We start from the raw sequence: 24,892 nt of genomic DNA on the forward strand, positions 1-24,892 counted from the left end.
TCTTATTACGTCTGTATTTGGTTATTCAGCAATACAAGAGAAATAGCTCTATTATATTCCTTCCACGTAAGAATTTTTTTTAGCAAAATGAGACAGCTAAGCCTCTTTCCCCCATCTTTAGCTCCGTCCTCTACTCAGCCAGCAAGAAAGGACCGACTACAGAGATAAAGAGTGAGAAACACATGCTTGGCGTGTTTTTAAAAACTTACCCCGTAACGTGCACATTGGTCCATTTTCCTGGTTCTTACGTTTATTTCGGAACTGACTTGGAATATCTAATGAAAGGTCTAAAAAAGAAAAAGAAAAAACACAACAGGTGAATTCATCCTTAGTTCCAAAGCCGAAAGCATCGGCGTTGAGCCAGAAGCCCTTTCCAAGGCCTTTTCCCTCGGTCCTTTCTTTACCTAAGAAAGGGTCAAACTTTCTGGATTCCGTCCCACAGATCAGACAGTTGACTTCATTCTGGAGAATGCCTCCGAAAATGGCCGTGACGACGGTAGAAGCACCATTTCTAGATGAGACAGAAAAAGACAGCGAGGGTCAGCCTGTCCTCGCTGTGGCTCAGCGACGGGCTTTGAGCTATCCCCAGGGGGGCCGCAACGTTGCAAGTCCCGTTGAGACATTGTGCTCCTCCTGCATGAAAATGAACAGAGAAGGGGAGTATGTGGGGACCTGTTGGTTCTACACACAAGCGGACCCCCAACCCCACCCCCAACCCGGCAGGGCTACTGGAGCCCCACTCTGATCCACCTGCAGCAGGAACAAGGCAGTCTGTGCTTCCTCCTCTATAGCTGGGAAGCTGCACTGGAGTCTCTTTGATGCAACCTACAGGTGCTGATCATGTGGAAACAACCGGGCAGCCTGGGGCCAACTCTTTAGGGGAGCATGAATCCAAACGGGGTTCCTTACATGCAACATCGACTGCCAGCAGAGAGGCTGGAGTTCTCCTGCGAGATGACCGCCCGGGACACACCGTTGAAGCCTCCTTGAAGTTCCAGGTGGAGATGATCCAAGAGGTAACGCATGAACTCATGGGCGTCTTGCTGCTGGTACCCCCTTAATGAAAACACACCCATGAATGCACCGGCAGCTTAGCTTGATTCTGTTAATTCCCATCAAGTGACAAGCCTTGTGACTGACTCACACATATCCTGAAGACCACAAATGCTAACAGAGTAGGACCCCTGTATCCACAGGGGACTGGTTCCAAGCCCCCCCCCCCACAGATGCTGAAAAATAAGATTGTAGTAAAACACCATTATAATAGTGAATGCTATACATCATGTGGTCTCTGGCTCCCTTTCATGGCCAGTTCTGGTAAATTCATTGTTAGAAAAGATATATACAGTATTTGGGATTTTTCATTTAATATTTTCAGACTGTGGATAAGCGAATCAGCAGATACGGATTCTGTGGATACAGGGGATCCTAAAAGTTCCAACACATTTCCATTTTTTCCCAAGAGCTGGGAAGGAAGGAGCACCTAAGAGGCACAGGCCTCTCTGTCTGTGGGGCAAGGAGGGTAGGCAGGCAGTAAAATCATCCAGCAAGAATCACTCTGAAATATATACTGTACAAGGTCGTGCAGTTCCACATCAAACCCTCGGCAGCAAAACCAAGCAGCTTCCATAGGCTGGAACCTAATTCTTGCCAGGGAGGGGAAAGAGCCTAGTCATTTTTGCCTAGGCTGGGACTCCCTTCCCACCCCAAAGGTCAGCCCTACAGTGCCGAAAACCTGCTAGAGCAACTTCAGGGGGCAGAGGACACCTGCCTGCCCTGACCTCCGGCAACGGATGAGGAGAAGGACACGGGGCCGAACATCTTGGGAGTGTCAACAGGATCAGGACCTTTGCCCATTGCTTGAAACTATGGATCCAAAACTTCCTTGATTCTTGTTAGCTGGGGAAAGGCAGAGAAGAGAGAGGACAGGGGGAGGGCTTCTGCTGCTTGGGCGTCTCATATCACAGGGCCTTGGGGCTGCGTTCACAGCATCTTTTCAGCCCTGCTAGAGGCGTCAACACATGAACAGAACATGACCTGAAAAGGTGGCGCAACTTACCTGCTGCACAGTTAATCCTACCAGGGCTCAAGGGCTCCTTTGAAAGAGGTTCAGGGGCCGGGACAGAGAGACCTCGGAGAGGAACGACACTCGGATTTACTTCTAGGCAGTTTACTTCTCCAGCTGGGTGCAAGATGCTTATGGCACATAAATTTATCCTCTGTGCAGCACTTAAAAGAGTTACAGCTAGGATGGCAGAAACAAGTTTGATCGCAAAAGAATCAAGGAAGTTTTGCCCAGTCGGCTGGTCCTGCGTGGCTCTGCTGGCACTTTCGGCCATTAAGCACCATCCCTTCCAGAAGCCGTGGGGTGAGTCTGTCAGGCCCTTCAACTGCGCTGCCCAGAGGCATTACGGAGATTATTTTTTAAACACTCCCCTCTCTACGTAAACAGGAAGAATAAGATCCCTCCCAACAGGCCGCGAGCACAATCCTGAAGAGGAATCGGCTCTCCAAGCCAAGTAAAACGGCATTCCATGGCCAGGAAAAAGCATTTCCATCCAGAGGAAGTCACCGCTGATTCATCCAAAAATAAAAATCTCCTTTTCTTATGGCAGGACTTACCGGAAGTTTGGCATGATTTTCCAAACAACGTAAAACAAGGATTCCGGGCTGAAAGCGGTTTGGCTCCCTTGCCATAGGGCACACAGGGTCTTCCGAAACTCTTCCACCAAGGAACTGGGTAAGGAAATGCAAGATTTGTGGTCAGTCCAGGAATCAACATCACTTTCCAACTCTTATCTCTACTGAGTTTGTAGCTACCTGCCCGACACACAAATTGCAGAGAAAGCACCGAAGAATTATCCTGGAGTACCTGAGAAGCCTATTCCCAAGCTTGGAGAGTTTATTTTATGTATGTGTTTCATTTCTAGGCCACGTTTCTCCCAAGGGGACTCGTGGTGTTATGAAAAAAAACACACAAATGAAAATTACGTCTCCCAACAGGGATCGGCCTCCTAAAGAATTTCGAGGCATTCTACTAGTTTCCCAAACAGGCTCAGAAAATGTGAGGATCTCCACGGGTGTGTTACTTGCTTTCCTTTATGTTGATTCGAGGCATCCCATGGAATGGATCAGTCTCCCTTCTTGCAGACCAAGAAGCTCCTGCTTCACTGGGCGGAAACACCACACGATGCACGCTAGGCACCACCCAATGCAAACCACCGAACAGACCAAAGCTGGCAAGGGAGCCCCCGCCCCCCAAAGGCCATTTCAGCTCTGCTGGTCTTTTTTCCTGCTGCAGATGCCGACGACTACTCTGGCGGGTCCTTCTGCAAAAGCACAGCCCCTACATTTCCCGTTGCGTATTTTTAAAGACACGGTATTAAGAATGACTTCGGTGCCGTCCATTCCAAACACTTACCGTTTTCTTTCACTGCTTGCTCACCTCCCTTATTCTCAGGTCATCCCAAGAACACAATGGAGGCTCCCTGTTTTTATACCCACTCCACCCCTCGGACGCCGCTTTGTACTCACACGCTGTTGTCCCCTTGGCTTCGAGTGTGGTACGTTCGCCGGCCTGCGGTTTTTCCGTTCCGGAGCTCTACGGCAGGCAGTTCTTTGAAGTAGCAACAGAACTGCTGGATGTTGCTGTTGACAGAAGGAAGTGTGAACCAGACACACTTGGCCATTAAGAAAGCAAAAGACGACGGTATCCTTTGTGAGAGTAACTCAACAATGAATGGCTGTAAAGCAGCTTGAAAACACGCACATGCATGTTCTAGAACCGCCCCAGGCATTCCTCCATGCCAACAACAGAGGAAATGAATCTTCAGCTACAGATATGGATCACAGTGTCTCTTATCTAGCACTGTGGGGGATATTACTCCCAAAATAAAATGTTGTCTGGTACAGATCTGCAATCGATGGGAAGGCCAAGGAAGAGATAACGAAGATGGAGCGGCAAGGCGGGGTGTCCTGTGATGCAGGCAGAGAGATTCTGCTTGAGGATTTGCTCAGATGATTGGGATATTCAGCTGTCCCAAGTGAGACAACACGGCACGTGAATAAACTCAGCCCAAGGAGCCAGAGAGGGCAAGGCACGGGAAATGTTGGCCTTCCAGAGGTTTCTGTAGGGCGGCTCCTATCAAACCATCATGGTTGTGGCAAAGGATGATAACGGCGGAAATCTGAAACAGCTAGAGGGACAAGGCTCACCCACCCACCTGTCCTGAGTTAAGAAAATGAGAACTGACCCCAAACCGTTGGCTCACCTGAGGGACTGAAGAATGGCATTCATGAAACACGTGTTCCCCAAATTCCTAAGGCCTGTAGCGCACAGAGCGGTGCTGCTCCCCTGGAAAGCAGAGAAAACAGGCCCGTCAGCCAATGCCAGGCCATCCCACCGCGATCGGCCCACGTAGGTCCAAATACGATCCCCCAACAAGGCCAGATTTTGCCCCCCCCCAGGTAGCTCATTAGATGGCCATGAGTGTCCACTGGTCGTTCTACAGATGAGTCATCAGGTCTGTTCTAAATCTGGCAACCGTATTTAGGCCTTTGACAAAATCATTCACTTAATGCTAATGAGCTGCAAAGAACTTAGAAAAGAAAAAACCCATGGGTCTGACTCAAGCCCACCAGGCGTCAAAAAAGGCAGGTGGAAACTGCAGTCACTCCGAGGCTCCTAAAAGCACGGGACTGTATCAGAAAGGCTTCAACCCAATTCTGGTTGAGTTCAGACCACCTGCATCCCCCCCCTCACTCCAACACGGGAAGAATAAGCAGAGAATTCAGAATAAGCAAAGACGACTTCTCTTCTCACGGCATGTTTGCATAAGCAAATCAGTATCGTATATGGCAGCAGTCCCCAAACTTTTTGGGACCACGGACCGTCTGAGCCTCTGAGGAAGGCAGGGCAGCATGGGCGCATGTGTGAAGGGGTGGGGGAGTGCTCGTGCGTGCGCAAAGCAACTGTGGGGAGGGGAGTGCGTGCGGGGGGGGGAGGAGGAGGTCTTGTCTCCGCAACCCATTCCAGCTCAGACCACAGACCGGCACCGGGCTGCAGACCAGGGGTTGGCGACCTCTGATTTATGGTACATGGAAGTTAAGTCAGGCTAGGAGACAATGGTCGCAAGAGCTCATAAACCAGAACTGCACAGATTTCTTGGTTATTGTGAGTAAGAAGAATCACTTTCCACCTGGCTTCCTCCCTCGGGAAGGAGCAGCTACAAACAGTAACTAGGAATAAACCAGGATATAAAAATCTCAGAGCTACATCCCAACCAGGATTCCCGGCTTGTCACTCCCAAAGGAAACAGGAACAAGAAAGCAAATTCAGGCCTTAAATTGAAATTCTGCCTTGTGTAACTCTAACCCTTGCGCCTACTGGCGGTTGTAGCCACACCTGCTGAGGGAAGGAACAATGGGCAAGATCCTTTGGAATCCTGGCTTATCTTCTTATGTGAACAGAGCTGGTGACTCTGTTCAAGTTAAGTGTGCTGCCTAAAACAGAGCATGAGTTTGAAACCTGGGCATAAAAACAAAATGGTCTCTGGTGCCTTGCAGGTTCATTGGCCAGTTCCCTTGCAGAGCAGAACAAACCGAAAACGTTTCTGTCAACTGAAACAGTTGGGGGGGAGTTGGGGGGGTGTTCGGCCTTCAGAACTGGGATCCAGAACACCCGCCTGTGCTCCACTGACCCTTGAGGATCTAAAGGCAGCAACGTACAAGGACGCTACACCAAGACGGTGGATATTGACTCGGGAAAGGGGGGCAACGATCAGCGGGATTTCCTGCTAAACCCCCACATCAAGATGGCGGGTCCATCAACCTTACAAACCATAAGGCTGCCCCTTACATTTATTTTTAACAACTTGCTATTGAGGGACGAGCTCTCCAGAAGCTTTCTTTTCCTGTGTCGGTCTGCGGTGAAAGCTGAACTGTGAGGAAAGGAATAAATTGGTTGTTAAGACACGTTAAGGAACTCAAAGGAGAACAGGCTGAAGGCGACCTCGGCTGCCGTGTCTTTAAAACGGCATATTCGCATCTGCAGAGAGATCCATTGGTCCTAAGAGCTACAGGGGGAAACTAAGAGGGTCTTAAAATAGATTTCCACACCTCCCCAAAGCACAGCCTCAAACCCGTCTCCATTTTATATAGCATGCAATCAAATAACATCCAAATTAATCTGATAAAATTATGCTATAGCAGGCACCCTCCAGCATGCCCCGATTAGAATTTAGAAATTTCAATCTAAAACGACAGCTCTCTTGAGCAGAGGCCACGTGGCAGGAAACCCCCTCACGATGACGGTCCCTCTCTGCTCACACAGGCATTGTTCTAAACACAACACGTGAGGCCACCAAAACCCGCCAGCTGAAAGTACGCAACAGCTGGAACCTCATAACAGACTTCTGCTTTCGGATTCCAGGCCAGCCTAAGACATTTTGGCGTCTAGACTGATCTAAGCGGGCAGGCGTTCAGTGCGGCTGGGAAAACGGGGGGGGGGGGGGTGTTTTAAAATCTATTACAACTGCCTGCCAGACAAATCTCTGCGAAACGCAACAGCCACATTCCTCTCCCATGGGATGTGCCGATTCCTGGCAGGCAGGGTACCCCTCAACACATCCACAACAGGTGTGAGGGACTTTGGAGGGCTCAGGGAGCAGTTTTTCACCCCCTTGATCTAGGGGAGACCACACTGCCCCCTTCCTGCCAAACCAACCAACCCGCATTATTCTTCAATTTAAAAACAAAAAAACAAAAAAGGTGCTTGGGAAGTATGCACTTGCTTTTAAATGAGCAGGGCCTTTCTCAGAGTGTAATTCTCCACGTTTTAAACCAAACCAAGATCAGGATCTCCACAGGAGGCTCTGGGGGGTCCATAAAACCCAGGAAGCAGGTGTTACCTTCCGCTGATAGACAAGGACCGACTACAGTGATGCCCCGCATAGCGACGTTAATCCATTCCAGGATTAACATCGCTAATCGGATTCGTCGCTATGCGGGGGGGGGGAACCCATAGGAACGCATTAAACTCCGTTTAATGTGTTCCTATGGGGTGAAAACTCACCGCTATGCAAAGATTCCCCCATCTGGCCGCCATTTTCACTGCCCAGTAAGCGAGGGCAGGGCGCGAAAACGGAGCGGGTGGCCATTTTTTCTTCCGGCGGCCATTTTGGAACCGCCGATCAGCTGTTTTTAGAACATCACAATGCGAAGATCGGTAAGCGAAACGCTTACTGATCATCACAATGCGATGTTTTGCCATTCAAAATGTCGCAATGCGATCGCAAAAAATGTGTTGCTATGCGGATTCTTCGTTAAACGGTGCACTCGTTAAGCGAGGCACCACTGTAGTTTTAAAAAGAGGAATCTCTTTGTAAGAGAACTCTAAGCGCGTTTACTTTCAAGTGAAGATACATGCATGCAGCTTACTTTTCCAAATTCTGTAGAAATTCCCGGACTTTCTGCACCAGGCCAAACTTGGTGTCGTTAACTACGAAGTCATCACAACGATAACTGTGAAGAGAACACACACCGTTTCACTTGGATCTGACCGCAGCTGAGGTCATCACGACACAAATTTCTATGGGCTTGCTGAACTAAGACTTGGGTGCCATAAGCCAATTGTTCAGCAGGGAGAGTTAGATCAGAGTTAATTAGAGAATCAAAAGCAAACGATACGTTTCAAGTTGGGCTGAAACATCTGAGATGCTGCAGAAAAAGCAAAGTATGCTGTTTATATACAGCCCCACAGCACTTCAAGCAATTTATGCCGACTGCACATTGCTGACACCCCCCCACCCAGCGAGCTGGGTGCTCAATTTACCAACTTCAGAAGGCTGGAAGGCTGAGCGAACCTTGAGCCAGCTACCTGGGATTAAAGCTGGGCTTTGAGCAGAGCTTTGGCTGCAGCGCTGCTGTTTAATCTCTGTGCCACAAGGCTCCGAAAGAAAACCCTGCCTTTCAGACACATGCTAAAAAAATGCCCACTGGAATTCCATTCCATCCATACATCCCTAAACCTTTTGAGTTTAAGCATCTTCCAAGCATGGCAAATCTTTCCATTTATGTGAGCTTTGAAGGGCTAAGGTTTGTTTATTTATTTACTTCTTTATTTCTGAAATTGATCTACTGTCCCATCAGGGCACGGACCTATTCTGGGCTGCGTACATATAAAATCCTGGGTTTCAACAGGTATGTGATAACCCAGTAAAACGCCTTCCTAGAGAGTCTATAAAGGAGGCCGTACGAGGACAGACTGAACTCCCCCATTTTGTTTAGTTCAGTAAATGGAGGCCAGGAAGCCTCGAGGGAGGTACGGAGGAGAGGAGGGGAGCAGCTGCGTCCCCCCCCCTCTGGGCGGGCTCGTTCCACGCATCCCTCCTGCTGTCCCACTTCCACTCAGGACACAAGGGGAAAACGCCTTAACGGATCCGAACAAACGCCCGTGGGTTTTTTTCTTTTTGCTCCTAAAGCAAAGGCCAACCGCACGGCTTCGTATTATACCGAGAAGGGTGGCCACGCCAGCTGGACCGGTCTGTAACCACGCCATTGGCCTTGACTAGGAGGTGGAGGCAGCCCCAGCGCTTGAAGAGTCACTTTTTAAAAGCAATTCATTCCTACTCTTTGTTGCAGCATTTGAAAGACACCTTGTTGCTGTTATTTCTCACAGTGAAGTGATAAGAGCACAGCGCAAACTTCAACCGTTCTTGTCAAACAACTCCACGAGGGCTTTAAAAGCCGATGCCCCCCATGAGGTAACTTTGCTCCTATTAGCAACTTCCAGAACCTAACTCTCTTACACCGTCATTACTGCCAACGTAACTTGTTAGGATAAATACTTAATTGTAATTCATTGCTCCCAAGCTCTGAAATGTACAAGATTGCCCAGAGAGGCAAGAAACCGCAACGGAGGAAGAGGACTTCCATCCAGCTTGGCCCATCACCTGATGGAAAAAGGGGGGGGGGAGGCAACCCTGGAAACGTACCAGAAGCCTTTGCATCAGGGTCTGGACAGGGGCCGGTGAAGGCCGCGGTGGCGGCCAGCGTGCCTACAGAGCGGTCTCCACCTATTATACTGCTATGGAGAGAGGTCAGAAGCGAAGAGGGTTCGTGGGCTCATGGGGAAAGGACCGCTCCAAATCCTGGCGGTCACCAACACTATATCACGTTCTCACGACTAACGGAAATGCTGCAAACGAGGACTCACCAGTAGGTACTGTAGCTACTGCAGTCCATGCAAACCGTGTGCTGGACCTTCTCTTGCTTTTCGGTCTTCTTGTGGTTGGCTAAAGACACCTGGGCATCTTCGTAATGCTTCTTTGCATGGCCATTGACGTATCTTAGAGAAAGAAAGGGGAAAAAATCAAGGCAATGGAACATCCGGAGCCTTCTCTCCTCCCAAAATGCCCTGAACGTCTCTCGAGAGCGGACAAATTCTAAACGCAACCAGCCACGTGAGCTGCCTGCCCCCCCTTGCTGTTTATTCCTGCCTGATTTATCCCAAACAGCTGAAGTACAAACCTCCATCCAGCGGGTTTTGCAGCAAGTATGAAATACCTCTTGAGCTTTCCTTGTTTTACCCGATGAAGGATTTGTGTTGCTCTGACACAGGATCCCTCCACTAAAGAGCTATTTTCTTTTTCCCAGATTACCTCTTATTTTAACCAAAGAGCAACAATCTTAATTCTTAAACCTTCTAGCTGTAAAATACACATTTCCTCTCACCGGGACATTCCACAGGATTTCTATTTTTAACTTAAAGAGCAGACGGTTAGGGGTGCGTGTGTGCGAGGCCAGGGTTTGGAAGTGGCACCCAGCAGGAAGGGGGCTCTGCGTTGGTGGCGGGCCATCCGTGCACTTCCACCTTAGGGTGATCCTACGGATTAGTGACCCTGGAAAGGTGTTAGCATTAACGAGGCCAGTTCAGGCCTTACAGATTCAAGGCTTTGGCTTCCTTTATTGCGGGAGTCTCTCTCAGGCTTGGTCTTTCCCACTGAGGTCTGTCCCTCCTGGATGCTCCCCACATCACTTTATGGTAGACTTCTTACTGAGTTCCTTTTACCTGGAGAGAGATATTCATCTCCTTGGCCAAGACCCCCCCCCCAAAAAAAATCCTGCTTAAACTGGTAGCAGCTGAGAGGGAGGGAGGAAGGGAGGGAGGAAGGAAGGGCAGGCCTGAGCCTGGGGCAAAGCAAAAAGCCAGCCATCATGCAGGGATGAACCCCTCAAGAGTATGAAATGGATGGGAGGGAGTGGGTGGGTGGGAGAGAGAATGTTATGGAAAGGGATGTCAGGTTTTCCACGAAGCTTCTGTTAGAGGCTCACCTTCCACAGTGGACGCTTGAGCAAGTGAGGCAGATCCATGGACTTTTGTTAGATCGACACACTGTGGAGCAGAAGGAAGGGGGGGGGAGAGAGAGGAGAAACGAGAAATTCGGTTACACAAACTTAGGGAGAAATAGCCCACTATTTATTTGTTTACTTATTGCTTTGATGGTCACTTCTTGGTGATGACACTATCTATGTACAGGAGAGACGGCGCACCAGCCTGACTCTGCTCCACGCCCATTCAGGGGGTCCAGCGGCAGGGGGTACCCGAATTTTTAGTGGTGGTGGTGAGCTAGGCTGGCTCAGTTCCTGAATGGACAGCACCGTGACTCTAAAGAGAGACGGCTCCCTGGGAAGAAACCCTTTCCAGCGTGATGATCAGGCACGATCCTTTCCTGCCCTCTGTTTGCACCCCCCAACGTGCTTACGAAAGCAAATTTTGAGCCACGCCCGTCCCTTTTCAACCTACATAGAACAAAACATCTTCCTGCAGAGCGACACCACTCTGAGAAGCCAGCTCCAGAAATCCCGAGAGAAATCTGGGCAGAATGAAGGTGGGTGGTGTATCTATGCAACTTAGCCAAGGAATGGCTGTGCAAAGGAAGCTATTTTTTTAAAATCATTCTGTGTCTTTTACCAGGAAATGTTCCTTATCTTAAATACCTGCTCCCTGTGGTTTTAAGCTTATAGGTTTTATTTTATTTACACGTTTGCTTGCGAGTTTGAATTGTCTGTGCAAATCCAGTTATCGAACCTTTGCGATCTTGGACCATAAAACTATATTTGAATAATTTCAGTAACGGGCCGCAGGAACGATGAGGTGGACCTACATGTGCACATGTGGTGCCGGATACGTTGAAAAGAAGGCAGAAAACAAAGGGAGCCAAAGGGTAGCGATCAAATGGCACACCTTTCTAATGAGGGCGGCCTGTTTTACAGAGACTGGCATGGGGAGCCATGAATACTAATTAGGAATCTGGAGTAATTAGGAATCTCTCATCCCGCTGTGCTTCTGGATGGACTGGAAGATCTGAAATGTTCTCCTGATGTACCGAAACCGTCTCTGCTTTTCATGGTCTACCTAGAGCTGGTGGCAAAGGCTTCTGGGAGTCGCAGTCCAGGAACACCTGGATTACCCAAGGTTGGGAACCGCTGCTTTAAGAGATTCCAAGTATGCATTTCTGCTTTGTAAACCAAGGAACAGAAGGAACTGCAGCTTAGTAACCCTAACTGTCTCCAGGGTTTAGCCTAGGTCCTTCCTGATCCCATTTGGGAAAGGTCAGGAATTTAACCTGGGAACTGCTCCATCCAAAGCATGCAATCTGAGCGACAGCTCTCTCCACCCACGGGCCATGAAGCCGGGCTTAAAGAAAGAGAAGTCCACACAAGACAGAGTCCCTCCTGCAGGAAGGACTAAAAGGAAGGCAAAACACCTTCCCTGCCCGATCATCTCAAACCAGTGGGATCGGCATGCCCGCCGAGAGTTATCCACATCCAGAACCTACTGCCAACACAACCGGGACTCAACTTTGCCTTCCACATAGGAACAACCACCCACCGGCAATTATTACAGCTATCAGAAGCAGACCGTCTACAGAATCCATTTCTGAAAGAGCAAAGACCATTTCACTCGCTCTTTACAAATGTCTTCTCCACTCTGGTAGCCTCCAAATGTGCAGAAAGGAGGATACGTGCAGGACTGCAACTCTCATTATTAACGTCTTTTTTTATTTTGGACGCCAATTATTTTCACTTTGTCTAATTTTACTGTGCTTAATGTTATTGCACTTTCAGGAATCATGTCTACCATGATCCTTTTTCTGGGTTTTTAAAAAAATTCCTATTGTGTTGCTCCATTAGCTGCCTAGAGTAGCAGTTAGCCACTAGTTGGGTAGGATAGAAATGTAAACAAGCCAACAAACTGTTGCCATCCCCAGTTCTTATGGCTGCTGATCAAACTGGCCAGATCAAACTGACCTCCCAGGCCAGAGGCGGCGGATTTCCCACTCCCGACATCCCAAGGGATCCAACGCATCCCATTTGCAAGGCTAGGCAACTGAAATACTGCTTGTTCAGAGAGGCACACAACTCTTTAGCACTGGCTAAAAGGGAACCCTCACCTGGAGAGAAGTTAAAAAGTAAACCTATAAAAGCACAGCTTCAGTTTCACAGGAGCTATAAAACCCAACTGCTATCTCTAAATCCTGGCGGCCCTGCCGTCTTGGAAGCAGGCACGTCCAAGACTGTAGTTGCGCGCAGCCATGGCACCCTGAAGGACGAGCCTATTTTCAGGGCCGTGAGATGTCCCTGATCCCGGCCGGCGCTAGCGGCTCAAGTCGGGTGTTGGGCCAAACCATGGCTTGACGCCATCACCGTTGCCTCGAACTCAAAGCCATGTGGCCTGGCCTTCCTAAAACAGGGACAACAGCAACTATTCAGTTCGACCCAGCCTTATTTTTAGCACAGGCCCACCTATTGTCCAGAAGGGAAGGGGACCCAAAGAAATCAGGGAGGCGGCTGGAACTGAGTCAGAGGCCTCCTCCGTTCATCCACTTCCTCTTGGGTGAGCCATGGGGAAGCCATACGTGCTGTTGCGTAACGAGAAGGGAAGGCGAACTCTGCTCTGTGCCATTTAACCCTTAACCCTCGGGAATACCTAACACCAGCCAAGGAACGAAATGCACCATTTCTATCAGGAAAGTCCATGACCTACAAACAGGACCATTTTGCCATCAAGTGCTGCGTTTCAGCTTTTAATCTTCTGTCAACTTGTTAAAAACCTTTGCTGGTTTTGCCTGGCCTTCTCTTGGGCTGAAACTCACTATTTATTTATTTATTTATTCAACTTATACATTTATTTATCTTATAGGCCTCCCATGGGCGGCTCTGGCTCTTTCATTCTGTTCGTTTATTTATCTATTCATAATATTTTTACCCCACCTCTCTCCTTAAAAGGACCCGAGGTGGTTTAACAACCATTAAAAGACAACGTTTAAAAGCTAAAAACATTTAAAAGCTAAAAACTGGTTTTAGTACGTATATAAATATTTAAAGAGAATTAAACAAGTATCATATTAAAAACAGTCAATGAAATCAATACCTAATCTATTTTGAAACAAAAGGGCGTCACCATCCATTTAAAACACCCCACTCGGGCCGCCGGCCTCTAAGGAAAAGCCTGCCTGAACAGAAAAGTCTTTGCCTGTTTGGCGAAGGACAGCTAAGACTGGCATCAACCGACATGCCGTGAATTATCCTGGCCATGCTTATAAAAACCCTGCGGAGTAGGCCAGCACTTCCCATCCCGTGCAGAAAGGAGGATACGTGCACTTCCACGCAAGGAGAGAAAGGAAGGGGTAAGCTGGCCGGGAGGACGACCCGCAGACAAAGAGGGGACAGGCCTTTTACAACGAAGGTCCTAAGTCGGCTGGCCGTGAGCTCGTGTCCATGGCATCTTTCAACGGCAAAGATTTGGAAAGGCTTCTAATAAAATCTGCTCTCGGCCTTGGGAGTCAACGCCGTCTGCAAAGGGCTTGAAGCTCTTTTGCAGCCGCTGGCCAGAGGAAATGAATTAGCCATCACGCCAGGCTTCCCTCCCCAGTCTGACCTCACAGCCCTTCTGGTTTCCTGCCGTCCAGTCTCCCCATGCCCTCCCCCTACAGGTCAACATCTCCTTGGTCCAGCCACCGTTTTCCTTCCTCCAGTCATCATCCTATATTTTCTTCACTGCCTTCCTTGGCTGCTGCTTATCCTTCCAGGAAACACTCTGTATTTTACTACTGCCAGGGCGGCCTGAAATACTTTTGACGTCAGAACCACAGCAATGAAATCTCTTGACCGGCGCCCCACCAAGCCAGAAGTCCCGCGGGGGGGGGGGGGGGTAAGGCCATGGGGCTGCATGTTTTTACAAGCACGGCTGTGGCATAAAAGGCAGGGTGGATCTCCTTCAGCGGATCCCTCTGACACAAGCAACACCACGCTGGACAGACGGTTAATGAGCTGGACTTCCTGTTAATCAGAGGCGTCCCCGGTCAATGGCCATCCCGGGTCACCTTATTTTAAGTCTCCATTGTATGGAATGTTAGTATAAACTCTATGCCATCTTGCCTAACCAAAACAGGAGAAACAGTTAAAAAAGAGGTCTATCTGAAGTGAGTCATATAGGCCTCTGTTCATCAACACTGAGGATGTCTTTATTTCAGTGTGAGCCCCCACGGATCACATCCTGCTTTCTCAAACACAAACTCTGTTCAGCTAAAAGGATACCACAAGACTTTTATTTTTACATGTTTGCTCTGTTTTTTTGCTATATATAGGCCGAAATGGGTTCACACAGCGACATCTGCGAAAATATATGGACGTGTGGAGAGTCCAGTTCTGCCTCCTTCAAGTCTGGCAGGGCTAGTCGGATAAACACACCGGACACATTCTACGGAGAACAGCAGTACCTGTCTATCCCTGGACACAGAGAAGCGATCAGTGTCTGCATTTCCAGGAAAGGATGATGCTGACGTGAACGTTCATGCATCAGGGATGATGAGACACTGGAAAAACCCATTGCCGCTTTTATAGCGAGGCGGGTGCGCTCAGCTCTAAAAGAGCAATCAAGGGATTTTTGCGACAATCCACCTTGGACCGAAACCCGCTAAGTTGTTCCTATGCTCCATGGGTGAGTGGGTTTCCATTTAACCGCCAAGAAGAGATGCTATCAGGATGGACCGGGCGAGAGCACGGAAAGTTTCTTTGCATTTCTTGCGAACGAGGAGAAAAATGGAGCCTTGGTTGGCAGCTTCGATGGGAGGCAGGTGCCGGAAGAGCGCCTGGGGGCCATCCCTCACCCCCTTCCCCAGCCAGCCTTAAAACACCTCGCCGAGCCAAACTCCCCACAGGCCGGTGTGGAGAAGCGATTCGGTCTCTGCATTGGGCTACCTTGTCCTCCACGAACAAGTGAACGGCAGCGAATTTAAGGAGCCTTGCCTTTCGAAGCAAGGGCTTGCAATTCAGGAAACTGAAAACCACAGAGGTGACATTTAAAGTCCTCATGAAATAAACAACCCGACTATCAATCATGATGAGAATTAAGCAAGAGGAAAATAGGAAAAGGGGGGGGGGGAAATCATTATTTAATTTACTTAAAGTATTTTTTACTCCACCTTTCTCCTTAATAAGGAAGGAAGGCAGCTCAAATCCTTGAAAGACGACGATGAAAGCTAAAAACAAGAAGTATAAACAACGTTGTGGCACTTAAGAGGTGTTAACCATTCAAAGATTTCAAGACTAACACTTCTACCTCTCTCTTGCACACGACCCCGCTTACTTGTGCCAACAGGCGGGGACAGACGGGCAGGGCGACAAAAGACGGTGGGAGAAATAAGTAAGAAGCTAGCCAGGGTGCCCCACTCAGAGACAGCGCCGGGAGGAGGCGGGGCTTGGAAGCCAGGGCGCTGCCTCTGAGTGGAGGTGGGGCTTGGAAGCGTCAAACACCTGTGCGGCTGCTAAACGAATTGACACAAACCGCAAAACCAGTGGTCCGTGCCCAGCTCTAGCTGTGTCCATACCCAAGGGCCGTGGGCCTCAACGGCACTGTTGGCAGACAGCACGGCCATGCTCTTCAGGGGTGCGCCTGCCGTGCCCCACAGACGGGAAAGCCTAACCCTCTTGTGCCAACAACTCCCGCAAGGTATCCTCTTTTACGGTACCGTAATTGAACAAGGAAGGCTCTGTGGTGGTTGCACGCCCATGCCAACCAAGATTCTGGCAAGCCAAGAACAAGCCAAAAGAACTGAATTGCTACGGGGACCTGGCCCTGAGCCCCTTTCCAGCTCTCTTTCTCTCTCTGACCAAGTCAGCTGAGCAGATTTATAAGCAGCACACAAGGAATCGCCGCTCAGCCCCTGCAACGACAAGGCGACCACAACCCCTCCCTTCGGGTATGCCCTTAAGTCTTGTTAAAACCACCACCACCACCCTAGGCTTAGGGAGGTGGGCTTAAGAGTGGAGGAGTCCGGAGGGATGTGTGTGGAAACCCAGACGCTTACCTGCCGAACAGGTCTGTGACACAGATATACCTATGACCTACTTCGTAGACCGTTGTGACACTAAATGGAGGAGGGAAGGCCACCTACTCTCTCTTGCATCCCTCAAAAAGACAAAAATACCAAGATTTTAAAAACACAGCACTTTTTCTTAAGTTACTCACCCAATGTTCTGAGAATTACCTTCTACAGTAACATTTACTTGCATTCATGTGTTGACTTATTATGTCTGTGCATTGAGGCAGGCACCCAATACAACCCAGGACTGAAGGCCACGCTCCAGAATGGTTCTAGCCATGGTGGATTTGAGTTAAATCAAACAGATTTAAAACATGATTGATTTTTTTTAATCAGATTCTTTTTGACCATTTTAAATTTAAACCATGGTTTTAATCAATTTGATTTTTTTAAAAAACAAACAAACAAAGAATTGCTGGTTTTTATCCACCCTGGTTCTAGTTTCTCTAGTTACCCGCTCAATTGATAACAACTGGTTGTCTGAGAGGGTTTTTTAAAATGGATTGTCATATTCTGTTGTTTTAAAGGTGTTTCAGTATTTATTTTATTACTATCTTTAATAATACCTGCTTAATTCTTTTTAAATATTTGTATACCTACTGTTTTTAGCTTTTAAATACTATTGTCCTTTTAAGGATGTAAGCCACCTCGGTTTCTTTTTAAGGAGAAAGGTGGGATAAAAATATTTGAAGCAAATCAATAAACACAAAGGATGGGACGATTCCGTTCCACTGTTTTCACTCCCACCAAAGGAAAAACAGGGGAGATAAAATCAAGGGGTGGATTTTCTACAGCCCAGTGGTGTCATGGTGATCTGAAGATTTCACCTGTCTCAAATTACACCATCTCTGAAACATCCTGGCAAAGCCGGGGTGATGTTTCCGGCTGACAAAGGCCAAACCACCAAATGAGGAGGAGGAGGATCGCCCTGCAAAACAGGTAAAGTCCTGGGCCCTCCAAACGGATCTTGCACTCCAGCAAAGAGCAAATTAATACAATCTGTTAAACATTTATTCCCAGCTTGGCCAAAGCAAAAACAGCCCGAGATCCTGACATTTATGAAGCAGTCAGAAGAGCGAGTGGAACACCCTCCCATTCATCCTGCGAAGGATGAGGCAACTTCTCCATGAAAGAGAACAAATCTTTGTGGTTTGTCTTCGGCAAAATGAACAAGCTATTCAGGAATTCTTGCTGGCCGAAAAATCCTTCTCTGAACAAACAAAGATGTAAAATTTCACTCTAAAATCCCCCACGGACGGGGAGAGTGAAGAGTTCATTCATTCTGGCACAGCTGGAGCCTCACCGCTGCCAAAGTCCGACAAGACCACAAGAGCGCACCCGGCGGACAAGCGTGAGCAAAATGCCAAATCGCTTCCTGGTTGTGCCAGAGCCATGTCTTCGCCACTCAGTCAGCACGCGGTGGGAGAGCCCAAGAGCCTAGATCAGCGGTTCTCAAAGTGAGGTTCCCAGAGGTTCTTGGACTGCAGTTCCCAGAAGCCTTCACCACTTGCTGTGCTGGCTAGGATTTCTGGGAGTTGCAGTCCAAGAACATCTGGGTCACCTAAGGTTGGGAGCCACTGGTCTAGGTCATAAGGACTAGCGTAATGACTGTGGGAGGCCCCTTTCCTCACCTCTTAAAGTAGATCTAATGATGGCACGTGGGGTACCTGAACGCGGCAGCTCCATCCATCTCTCTCTCTCTCTCTGCTCCCGACCCTTCAGGATTTTCAACACTGATGTGACAACATCCTGTGACTCACAAGTGGGTGCAGGAACGGGGAGACCCACACCAGGGTGTCACATCACAACAGAGAACATGGAATCTGCCAAGTCCACCCACAATTGCAACACGTGGGAGGAAAGACTGCTATCTCATGGTGCACGTTTTCCAAGACAAGTGTGAGAGCAATCATTAATGCTGAATTTAACTTTTAATTATGTTGTTGCATTGTGTACTTACTTGTTCATTTGCTTATATGGTTTGTTCTTGTATAATGCCCAGAGTGACCGCTTGGTTAGATGGGGGGTACAGAAATGGAAATAACAGATAAATAAAACTAGAGCTGTAAGATTTGAAAAACACATTCAGCCAACAGAATCATCAAATCGAGCATTGAATATAACACAAAGCTTTTGCTGCTTGTTCAAACTTCGTAATTCTTAACAGATACTCATGCCCTCATTGGAAATAAACCTTTATTCCAGTCTCCGAAGGATATTAACATAGATGGGAAGAACTCAAGCTCTGCTTTTTGGAGAGAAACTACCAAATCAGATTTACGTTAAACTAGAATTCTTATGTAAGACGTTTCATGCAATAGACCTTTTTAAGTATTTGTAATATCATTGAAAGTAACATTAAAAGGCACTGAGAATTTGAGTCTGTACAGTATTAACATTCTATTTTCTAAATTGTAGAACTAGGGGGGAAAGACAGATGTTTTTGATACAAAGCATTCTCCGCACCTTATCTTCCACTGTTTTAACACAATGCGGCACAAATCACAAGCTGCTGAGGAGCCATTCATAAATAGGGAAGGTACAACTATTCCAATATCCATCTGATGGACGTGCCAACGTTCGCTAGACTTCAGGATCATTTTCATAAAAATGTGCTACTCGTCACAGCTCAGGCACAGAAAGCCATCAGCTCTGTATGGGACCTTGAATACAACGGCCCAGAAACGTGGAGGTTTTGCCATTCTAGAACATGTCTAATCAGGACAACTAAGTAAAATTTAAGCCCATTAAACTATTGCTGCTCACCGTACTGCATGGTGATGGCTGCGCAACTACACACAATACAGCGATGGAAGATGCTTACCCCCATCACAACACATATCAATAGAACACTGAAAATAAGACCAGTCAAATTGCATTTTATAATGTCCCCCAACTCTCAGAGTGGCCAAAAAAAAGAGAGAGAGAACAAAATAAATGCAATAAAATGTAGAAAAGTCCATAATGGAAAGAAAACTCTAAACTCAGATTCAAGTTCAAACTCCCAGCTTTACCAGAGGACCACACTGGTTAAGCAAAGGTATTTTGAGATATAAATTATCTTACTTTTATCTTACTTTAAACTAAAGGGCAAATTAATGATATATTTGTGTGTGTTTAAGGGGGAGTTGACAGGGAATTTGACTTCTGGGTTACAAAGCGAAGCTAAAAAGTAGACTATTTACTTATGTGTTTGTTTGTATTATTTATAAGCTTCCTTTCTCCGGACAAAGGGGCTCAAATAACAACATTCTGCTGATGGGTGAGCCCTGGTTTACAAAAGGCCTGAAGCTAGACATCCCAAGGATGGCATCCGACTGAGGAGAGCATCACCCAAGCCCGGCCCCCCGGGGGCTAAATCAAATTGGTTCACTGATGATGAAGGCAACAGAGTTTGTGGGCCACTTAAAAGACATTCTCCCTTTCTATCTGCAATTCCCATTACAGGCATCTTGTAAACCTCCATCTCCAGGTTTATCTAGAATATAATAATATTTATTGCTTCCCTCTTTGCCGACATTTAATAGGAAAGAACAAAAGGAAGGAAAGGAAGTCCGTCCCCCCCCCCCGTTACCTGCTCAAGTCAACCGCAAATCACACAAAGAACAAGACCCCCATCCCCAACTCTGGGACCCCTTTGTATCCTGTATTCCCAACGGGGTGCAAGAGCAACCACCAGCCCTCCTGACCCCCCACCCACCCCCTGAGATACTCAAGACACGCTGGGGAATATTACAGCCCCCTGGTCTTCTTGAAACATGATCGCCACAGCTGCAGGTTTATGGGATGCGAAATGACTGCGGCAAGGCCGAGAAGCACCACGCGTGGAGAAAGGAGATTTGGACCCATGAAGGGGAGCTTTACCAAAAACACAATTTTTAAGAAACAAGATTTTGAGCCAATTCTAGCACTCTCATCGGCCTCAAGGCATGCCCACCTTCAAAGACAGACAGAAACCATGGCCCATCGCAGGCACCTTGTTCTGCAGCTAGGGCATGACTGCGCCAGCCTCTAAAAGCACAACTACGATTTATTCCAAATTAATCTAATTTTGCAGCACGTTCCCTGATGTTATGATTTATAGGCAAATCAGCTTCCAAGGAAACCATTTGAGACAAGTTTGTATGCCCAAGTCACTTGTCAGACCTTTGTATACCCTTTTGGTATGGACACTTCAACAGGATGCGTTTACTCTTATCAAAAGAGCTACACTAGTGCTTCTTTTTAATTAATATTAAACTCTCGTAATGTTACCTTCCTTGCCTTCCTGAAAATGGGCCTTTCGTGGTTTTTCATCCCCTTTTAATAATCTTGGGATCCTTCCCAACCGCCACGTTTGTAAACCCCTCCTTTTTATTTACAGGACTTTGAATTTTCCTACCATGTTCGACAATATTGCAAATTTGCAGGAAATAAATTCGCCATTAACACCACAAAGCAAAGCAAGGGTCCACTGCATGCCAGCTCCAGGCTGGGATTTAAAAGGTGCTTCAAGAAAATCGCACAGCCCCTGTCCAACGCAAGTAACCCTACTTAACAAAACCCATTTTCCTCCACCCAAGACCATGGGCCTCCAAACACCATTATTGGCTTATGTTTTCTTCCTCCTTCTCTAAAGGCAGTGACAATGAATGCAATCCACAGCCCTATTGAATTGCAAAACTCCCCACTGAGTTGTCGGTGAGGATTCTCCCTCATTAGATGAGACAAATTCTAAAGCAGGGCTTTTCCCTAAGTGAGGATACTTCAGCGAAACAGAGAAAATTACAAGACCTAAGCCAGTAGCAAAGGAAATAGAAATGGGGGTTACAGATGCACTTCCCCTTTAAAATGTGCAAGCCTTTAACGCAAGATATCTGTGGGAGCCATTCTGTTTACAAAAGAATAAAGTAAGGCAGAGGTCTTGTGTTTATTTCCACTCTTAAAGCCGCAAAAGTCCTAACACGGAAAATCTTGCATTTGCACCTTAACATGCATCTTAATTATGTAAATATTGACTGGCTTGCTGTGTACACACCGAAGAATCACGTTACCCAGACTTTTCTGCTGGGGCTTTTTCTTTTTCTATTTTTTTTTTTCAGAGGTTTTATTGTGCTGTGTATTCGCCCTGCAGCATGTTCCGGCCCAGTACACACAAGCACAACCTAAACTCAAAAAAACCAAAAGAAATCCCACACACCAGTGGCGCCTTCCAGCACATTAAGCAAAACACACCCTCTGCCGTCTCTCCATGGCTTCTGGGTCCCTTCCCTGCCACGCTCCCAAGAACAAAGCCGAGGTGGAGAGTCCGGCGTTCTTTCCGAGACGGAGGCAAAAAGGCCCCCCTTTCCCCCCTCTCTTTGGGAGACCCCACAAAAGAAAGATCACATCTGGACGGCTGGGCGGGTGGTCAGGATCAAGCCCGTCTCTCTCAAAAAAGCCAGACAAAGCCGCACAGGACCCTGGAGGCCGAGCGCGTACTACCTGAGGTTCCCGGGACTACAGAATAGAGGCCTACCAAAACAAGATGGAGCAGGGAGGGTTGACAAGGAGGCAACCCAGCATCTGTCCCAGAAAACCGGGGTGGTGGTGGTGGGGGTGACCCTCTTAGGACTGGGAGGTAGGGGGAGAGAGAGGCCCTGCAAATGGTCCAAACGAGAGAAAACTTTGTGTTGCGATGCTCAGATCTCCAGCCAGGAGGGAGCTTAGAGGGGGGGGGAAGTATGTCAAGGAAATGGTGCATCTCTCCTAGACCCTCTTTTCCCTTGCAAGCCTGCCCCCGTGTGCCTCTAAAATCAGTGGGGTGGGAGGGAGAGAGAGGCCACTCAGGACCTGGAAATTTGGGGAGGGAGGTGGGGGGGAAAGACACCCTAGCAGGGTCATCAGCACTTCCTCCCTGTACAAAAATAATAATAAAAGCACAAAGAGTCTTGTTTTTTAGATAGAATGTACACATACGTGTTTGTGTACTACATACATACATACATACATACGTGCATGTGCTAGATAGATAAGCGATATATTTTCCCCACGGGGCGAGACCCACTTATGCAACCCAAGGGGGCCGCAGCTGCCCCAGGGATGGAAACGGGGGGTGGGAAGTGGGGGGGGGTTGCCCAAGGAAGTGATGAGCAGAGCCCAGGAGACCACCTGGAGGAGGAAGTGGGAAGGGGCAAAGCCCCCCCCGTGGGGCGGGGGGGCCATTTAGTTGGCAAGGGAAGGGGCAAAGGGGAGCCTGAGGTTCCCCCCTCCCTGAGAAGCAGGCCAAAGGGATGGGGGGGGGAAGGAAAGGGCAGGAAAGCTCCAGGGAGGAGGGGGTCGGGGGGGCAGCCCCCAACCTGATCCACCTCCCTTCCTGCCCCCCCCTCGTGTCCTCACTGGCAGCCAGAGCCCCCAAGGAAGACTTCGCCTGGAAGGACTTTCGCCATCATCCTTCGCTCCCTCTCTTCCCCCCCTCCAAAAAAAGAAGAAAGCCCCCCCCCGGCCAGGAAAGTCACATAAAGACGAAGGAGGGAGGGGAGAAAGGGGGGGTCTCCGCATAAGGGCCCTGGGGGGGTCCTCGGGGAGCAGACCCCCCCCATCTTTTCTGGGTGGGAGAGGGGGAGACAAAGGGGGGGGTCTGTCCAGGAACAAAGGAGTGGGGCAGGCGGGGGGGGAAGGAAGAAGAGGGGAAATGGAGGTGGGGGTCGCTCCCTTCTCCACCCCCCCCGACTCACTCACCGCTGCAGCACCACGCGGAGGGCGAGCCCGGCGGGAACTTGGCCGCGTCCGGGGCCAGGCAGACGCTGGAGCCGAGGTGAGGGCACTCCATGGCGGCCGGGCGAGGCGAGGCGAGGCCAGGCAGTGGAGGCGAGCGGGGCCTCCTGCGCCTGCGCACAGCGCAGCCCGCCCCGCGGCATCCACCCGCCGGGTTTTCCGCGTTCCCGCCGCCAAGGCCGGCTCTTAAGCCTTCTTCTCCGGCACAGCAGCCCAAAGAGGAAAGGGTCGGCGAAGAAAAAAGGGGCAGCGCCACAGCACTTCCGGCTCTCGTAAGAAAGCGCGCGGAAGACAGCCTAGGGCCCTAGGCGAACCAAAGGAGGCGGCGGAGCAACTCCAGGAGTGGCCGGGAGGGGAGAGGAGGGTGCAAAACTTCCCCCTTCGCCGTTTGACTGTTGGGTTTCTTTCGGTCTCCGTGCCCACCCTCAACACGGCGTGCGCATGGGCACCAGAAATGCGGGGCTGAGCCACGCTCGGAGTTCTCTTCCTCTAAGGGGCGTTCCAAGGGAGCTCTCAGGCCACAGAGATCCAGTCTCCGGGTTTTCTTCTGCCCGCCTCTTCCTTTCCTCCCGGCCGTTGCTCTTTCCCGGAGCGAGGAGGGGCGGCCGTTCCTCGAGCGCCCGCTAGAGGGCGCGCTTCGACAGCCAGTGGGTGCCAGGCAAGGGGGCGCCTTTGCCAGACCTCAGCTGCTGCCAGCCTGTCTCCTCTTTCCCATGGAGCGAAGTCTGGGGGAGCCGGAACTCCTGGTCCAGCTTTTCACAACCCAGACTTGAAACACGTTTTTTTAAATATATATTTAGCGTTGTGGATATTTTCACATCCCCTGCTCAGCAAAACAACACCTGTTAAAATGAGCACAATTTTAAAAAATGCAAAATAAAAACAGATCCAATAAAAATCGCCCCTAACCCTAACCTGAACTAAAAAATGAGAAAAAAGTGATTTAAGAGGCCCCAAAGCTGCTTTTTGTTTCTGCTGCAAGAGGATAACATAGCAGTCCTCTAGAAAAATGTATTTTGCATGAAAGACGGTGGCTTAAAAATAATTTGCAAATACTGTTGGAAGCTCCGTTATACATGTCACCACCACCACCGAGGGGAGGTTTGCTGGGACTCCAGGCAGATTTGCCTGACTTTATGACGTTTCTCCAAATCTCAGGTCCAGTCCATGATTTCACCAGGTAAACAAGATAAGGGACGGCTGAATCTCCAAGCCTTCAGATACTGTAGCTTCTCATAAAGGAGAAAACAGTATGAAAAAGATACATGAGCTCCCTTCGTATGCATCATCGTCATATTGTCGTTGGGTGCCGTCACGTCACGTCTGATTTATGGCGGCGCCCCAATGAATGAGAGACTTCCAAAAGGTATCAATGGTGCCACTCAGCTCTTGCAAACTCAAGGTGATGGTTTCCTTAAAGAGTCAATCCGTCTCCCATTTGGTGCCCCTCTTCCTTCCACTTCCCCTGAAATGATGTTTTCCCCCCCAGCAAGCCTTGTCTTCTTGTGATGGGCCCAAAGCACAAGAAGTTTGGCCTAGAGAGAAGCTTCCACGTTGCGGGAAAGAGTTCTGGCCATGTTGCACAGAAGCCGCCTGAGAAGGGGGGAGGCCCCTTTCCGACCGGCCCAGCTCCTCCTTGGCCAAGCTGCAGACGATGTCCTCTGTAGGAGCCCTCAAGGTCATGCAGGTGAAGAAAGGAAAGGACACCAAGGTGATGCAGACCGGGACGCTCCCAGGAGCCTTGCTTTGTGCTACCTGGAGAAACGGAC

General features: G+C 48.9%; 1 protein-coding gene across 5 annotated transcripts in view; it reads right to left on the bottom strand.

Moving 5' to 3' along the window:
• The window catches only part of USP3 (ubiquitin specific peptidase 3), a 36,278-nt gene that overhangs the window by 4,364 nt on the left and 7,022 nt on the right, over window positions 1–24,892 (bottom strand). Inside the window, exons 1-11 of one of the 5 annotated variants that reach the window (XM_072981640.2) lie at window positions 23,088–23,245; window positions 10,333–10,393; window positions 9,215–9,346; window positions 7,438–7,521; window positions 5,858–5,939; window positions 4,272–4,354; window positions 3,535–3,648; window positions 2,623–2,736; window positions 910–1,056; window positions 405–511; window positions 210–287 (exon numbers count right to left, since the gene is read on the bottom strand). In XM_072981640.2, the coding sequence (XP_072837741.2) occupies window positions 210–287; window positions 405–511; window positions 910–1,056; window positions 2,623–2,736; window positions 3,535–3,648; window positions 4,272–4,354; window positions 5,858–5,939; window positions 7,438–7,521; window positions 9,215–9,346; window positions 10,333–10,393; window positions 23,088–23,178 (1,093 nt within the window). In that variant the 5' untranslated portion in view covers window positions 23,179–23,245. Of the gene's footprint in view, window positions 1–209; window positions 288–404; window positions 512–909; window positions 1,057–2,622; window positions 2,737–3,534; window positions 3,649–4,271; window positions 4,355–5,857; window positions 5,940–7,437; window positions 7,522–9,214; window positions 9,347–10,332; window positions 10,394–23,087; window positions 23,282–24,892 lie in introns of those variants that run through there. The other 4 variants (XM_020784772.3, XM_078381209.1, XM_072981642.2 and 1 more) reach the window with 4 other exon arrangements.

This window comes from Pogona vitticeps, chromosome 12 (assembly GCF_051106095.1).
Source record: "Pogona vitticeps strain Pit_001003342236 chromosome 12, PviZW2.1, whole genome shotgun sequence".
NCBI classification, from domain to species: Eukaryota; Metazoa; Chordata; class Lepidosauria; order Squamata; family Agamidae; genus Pogona; species Pogona vitticeps.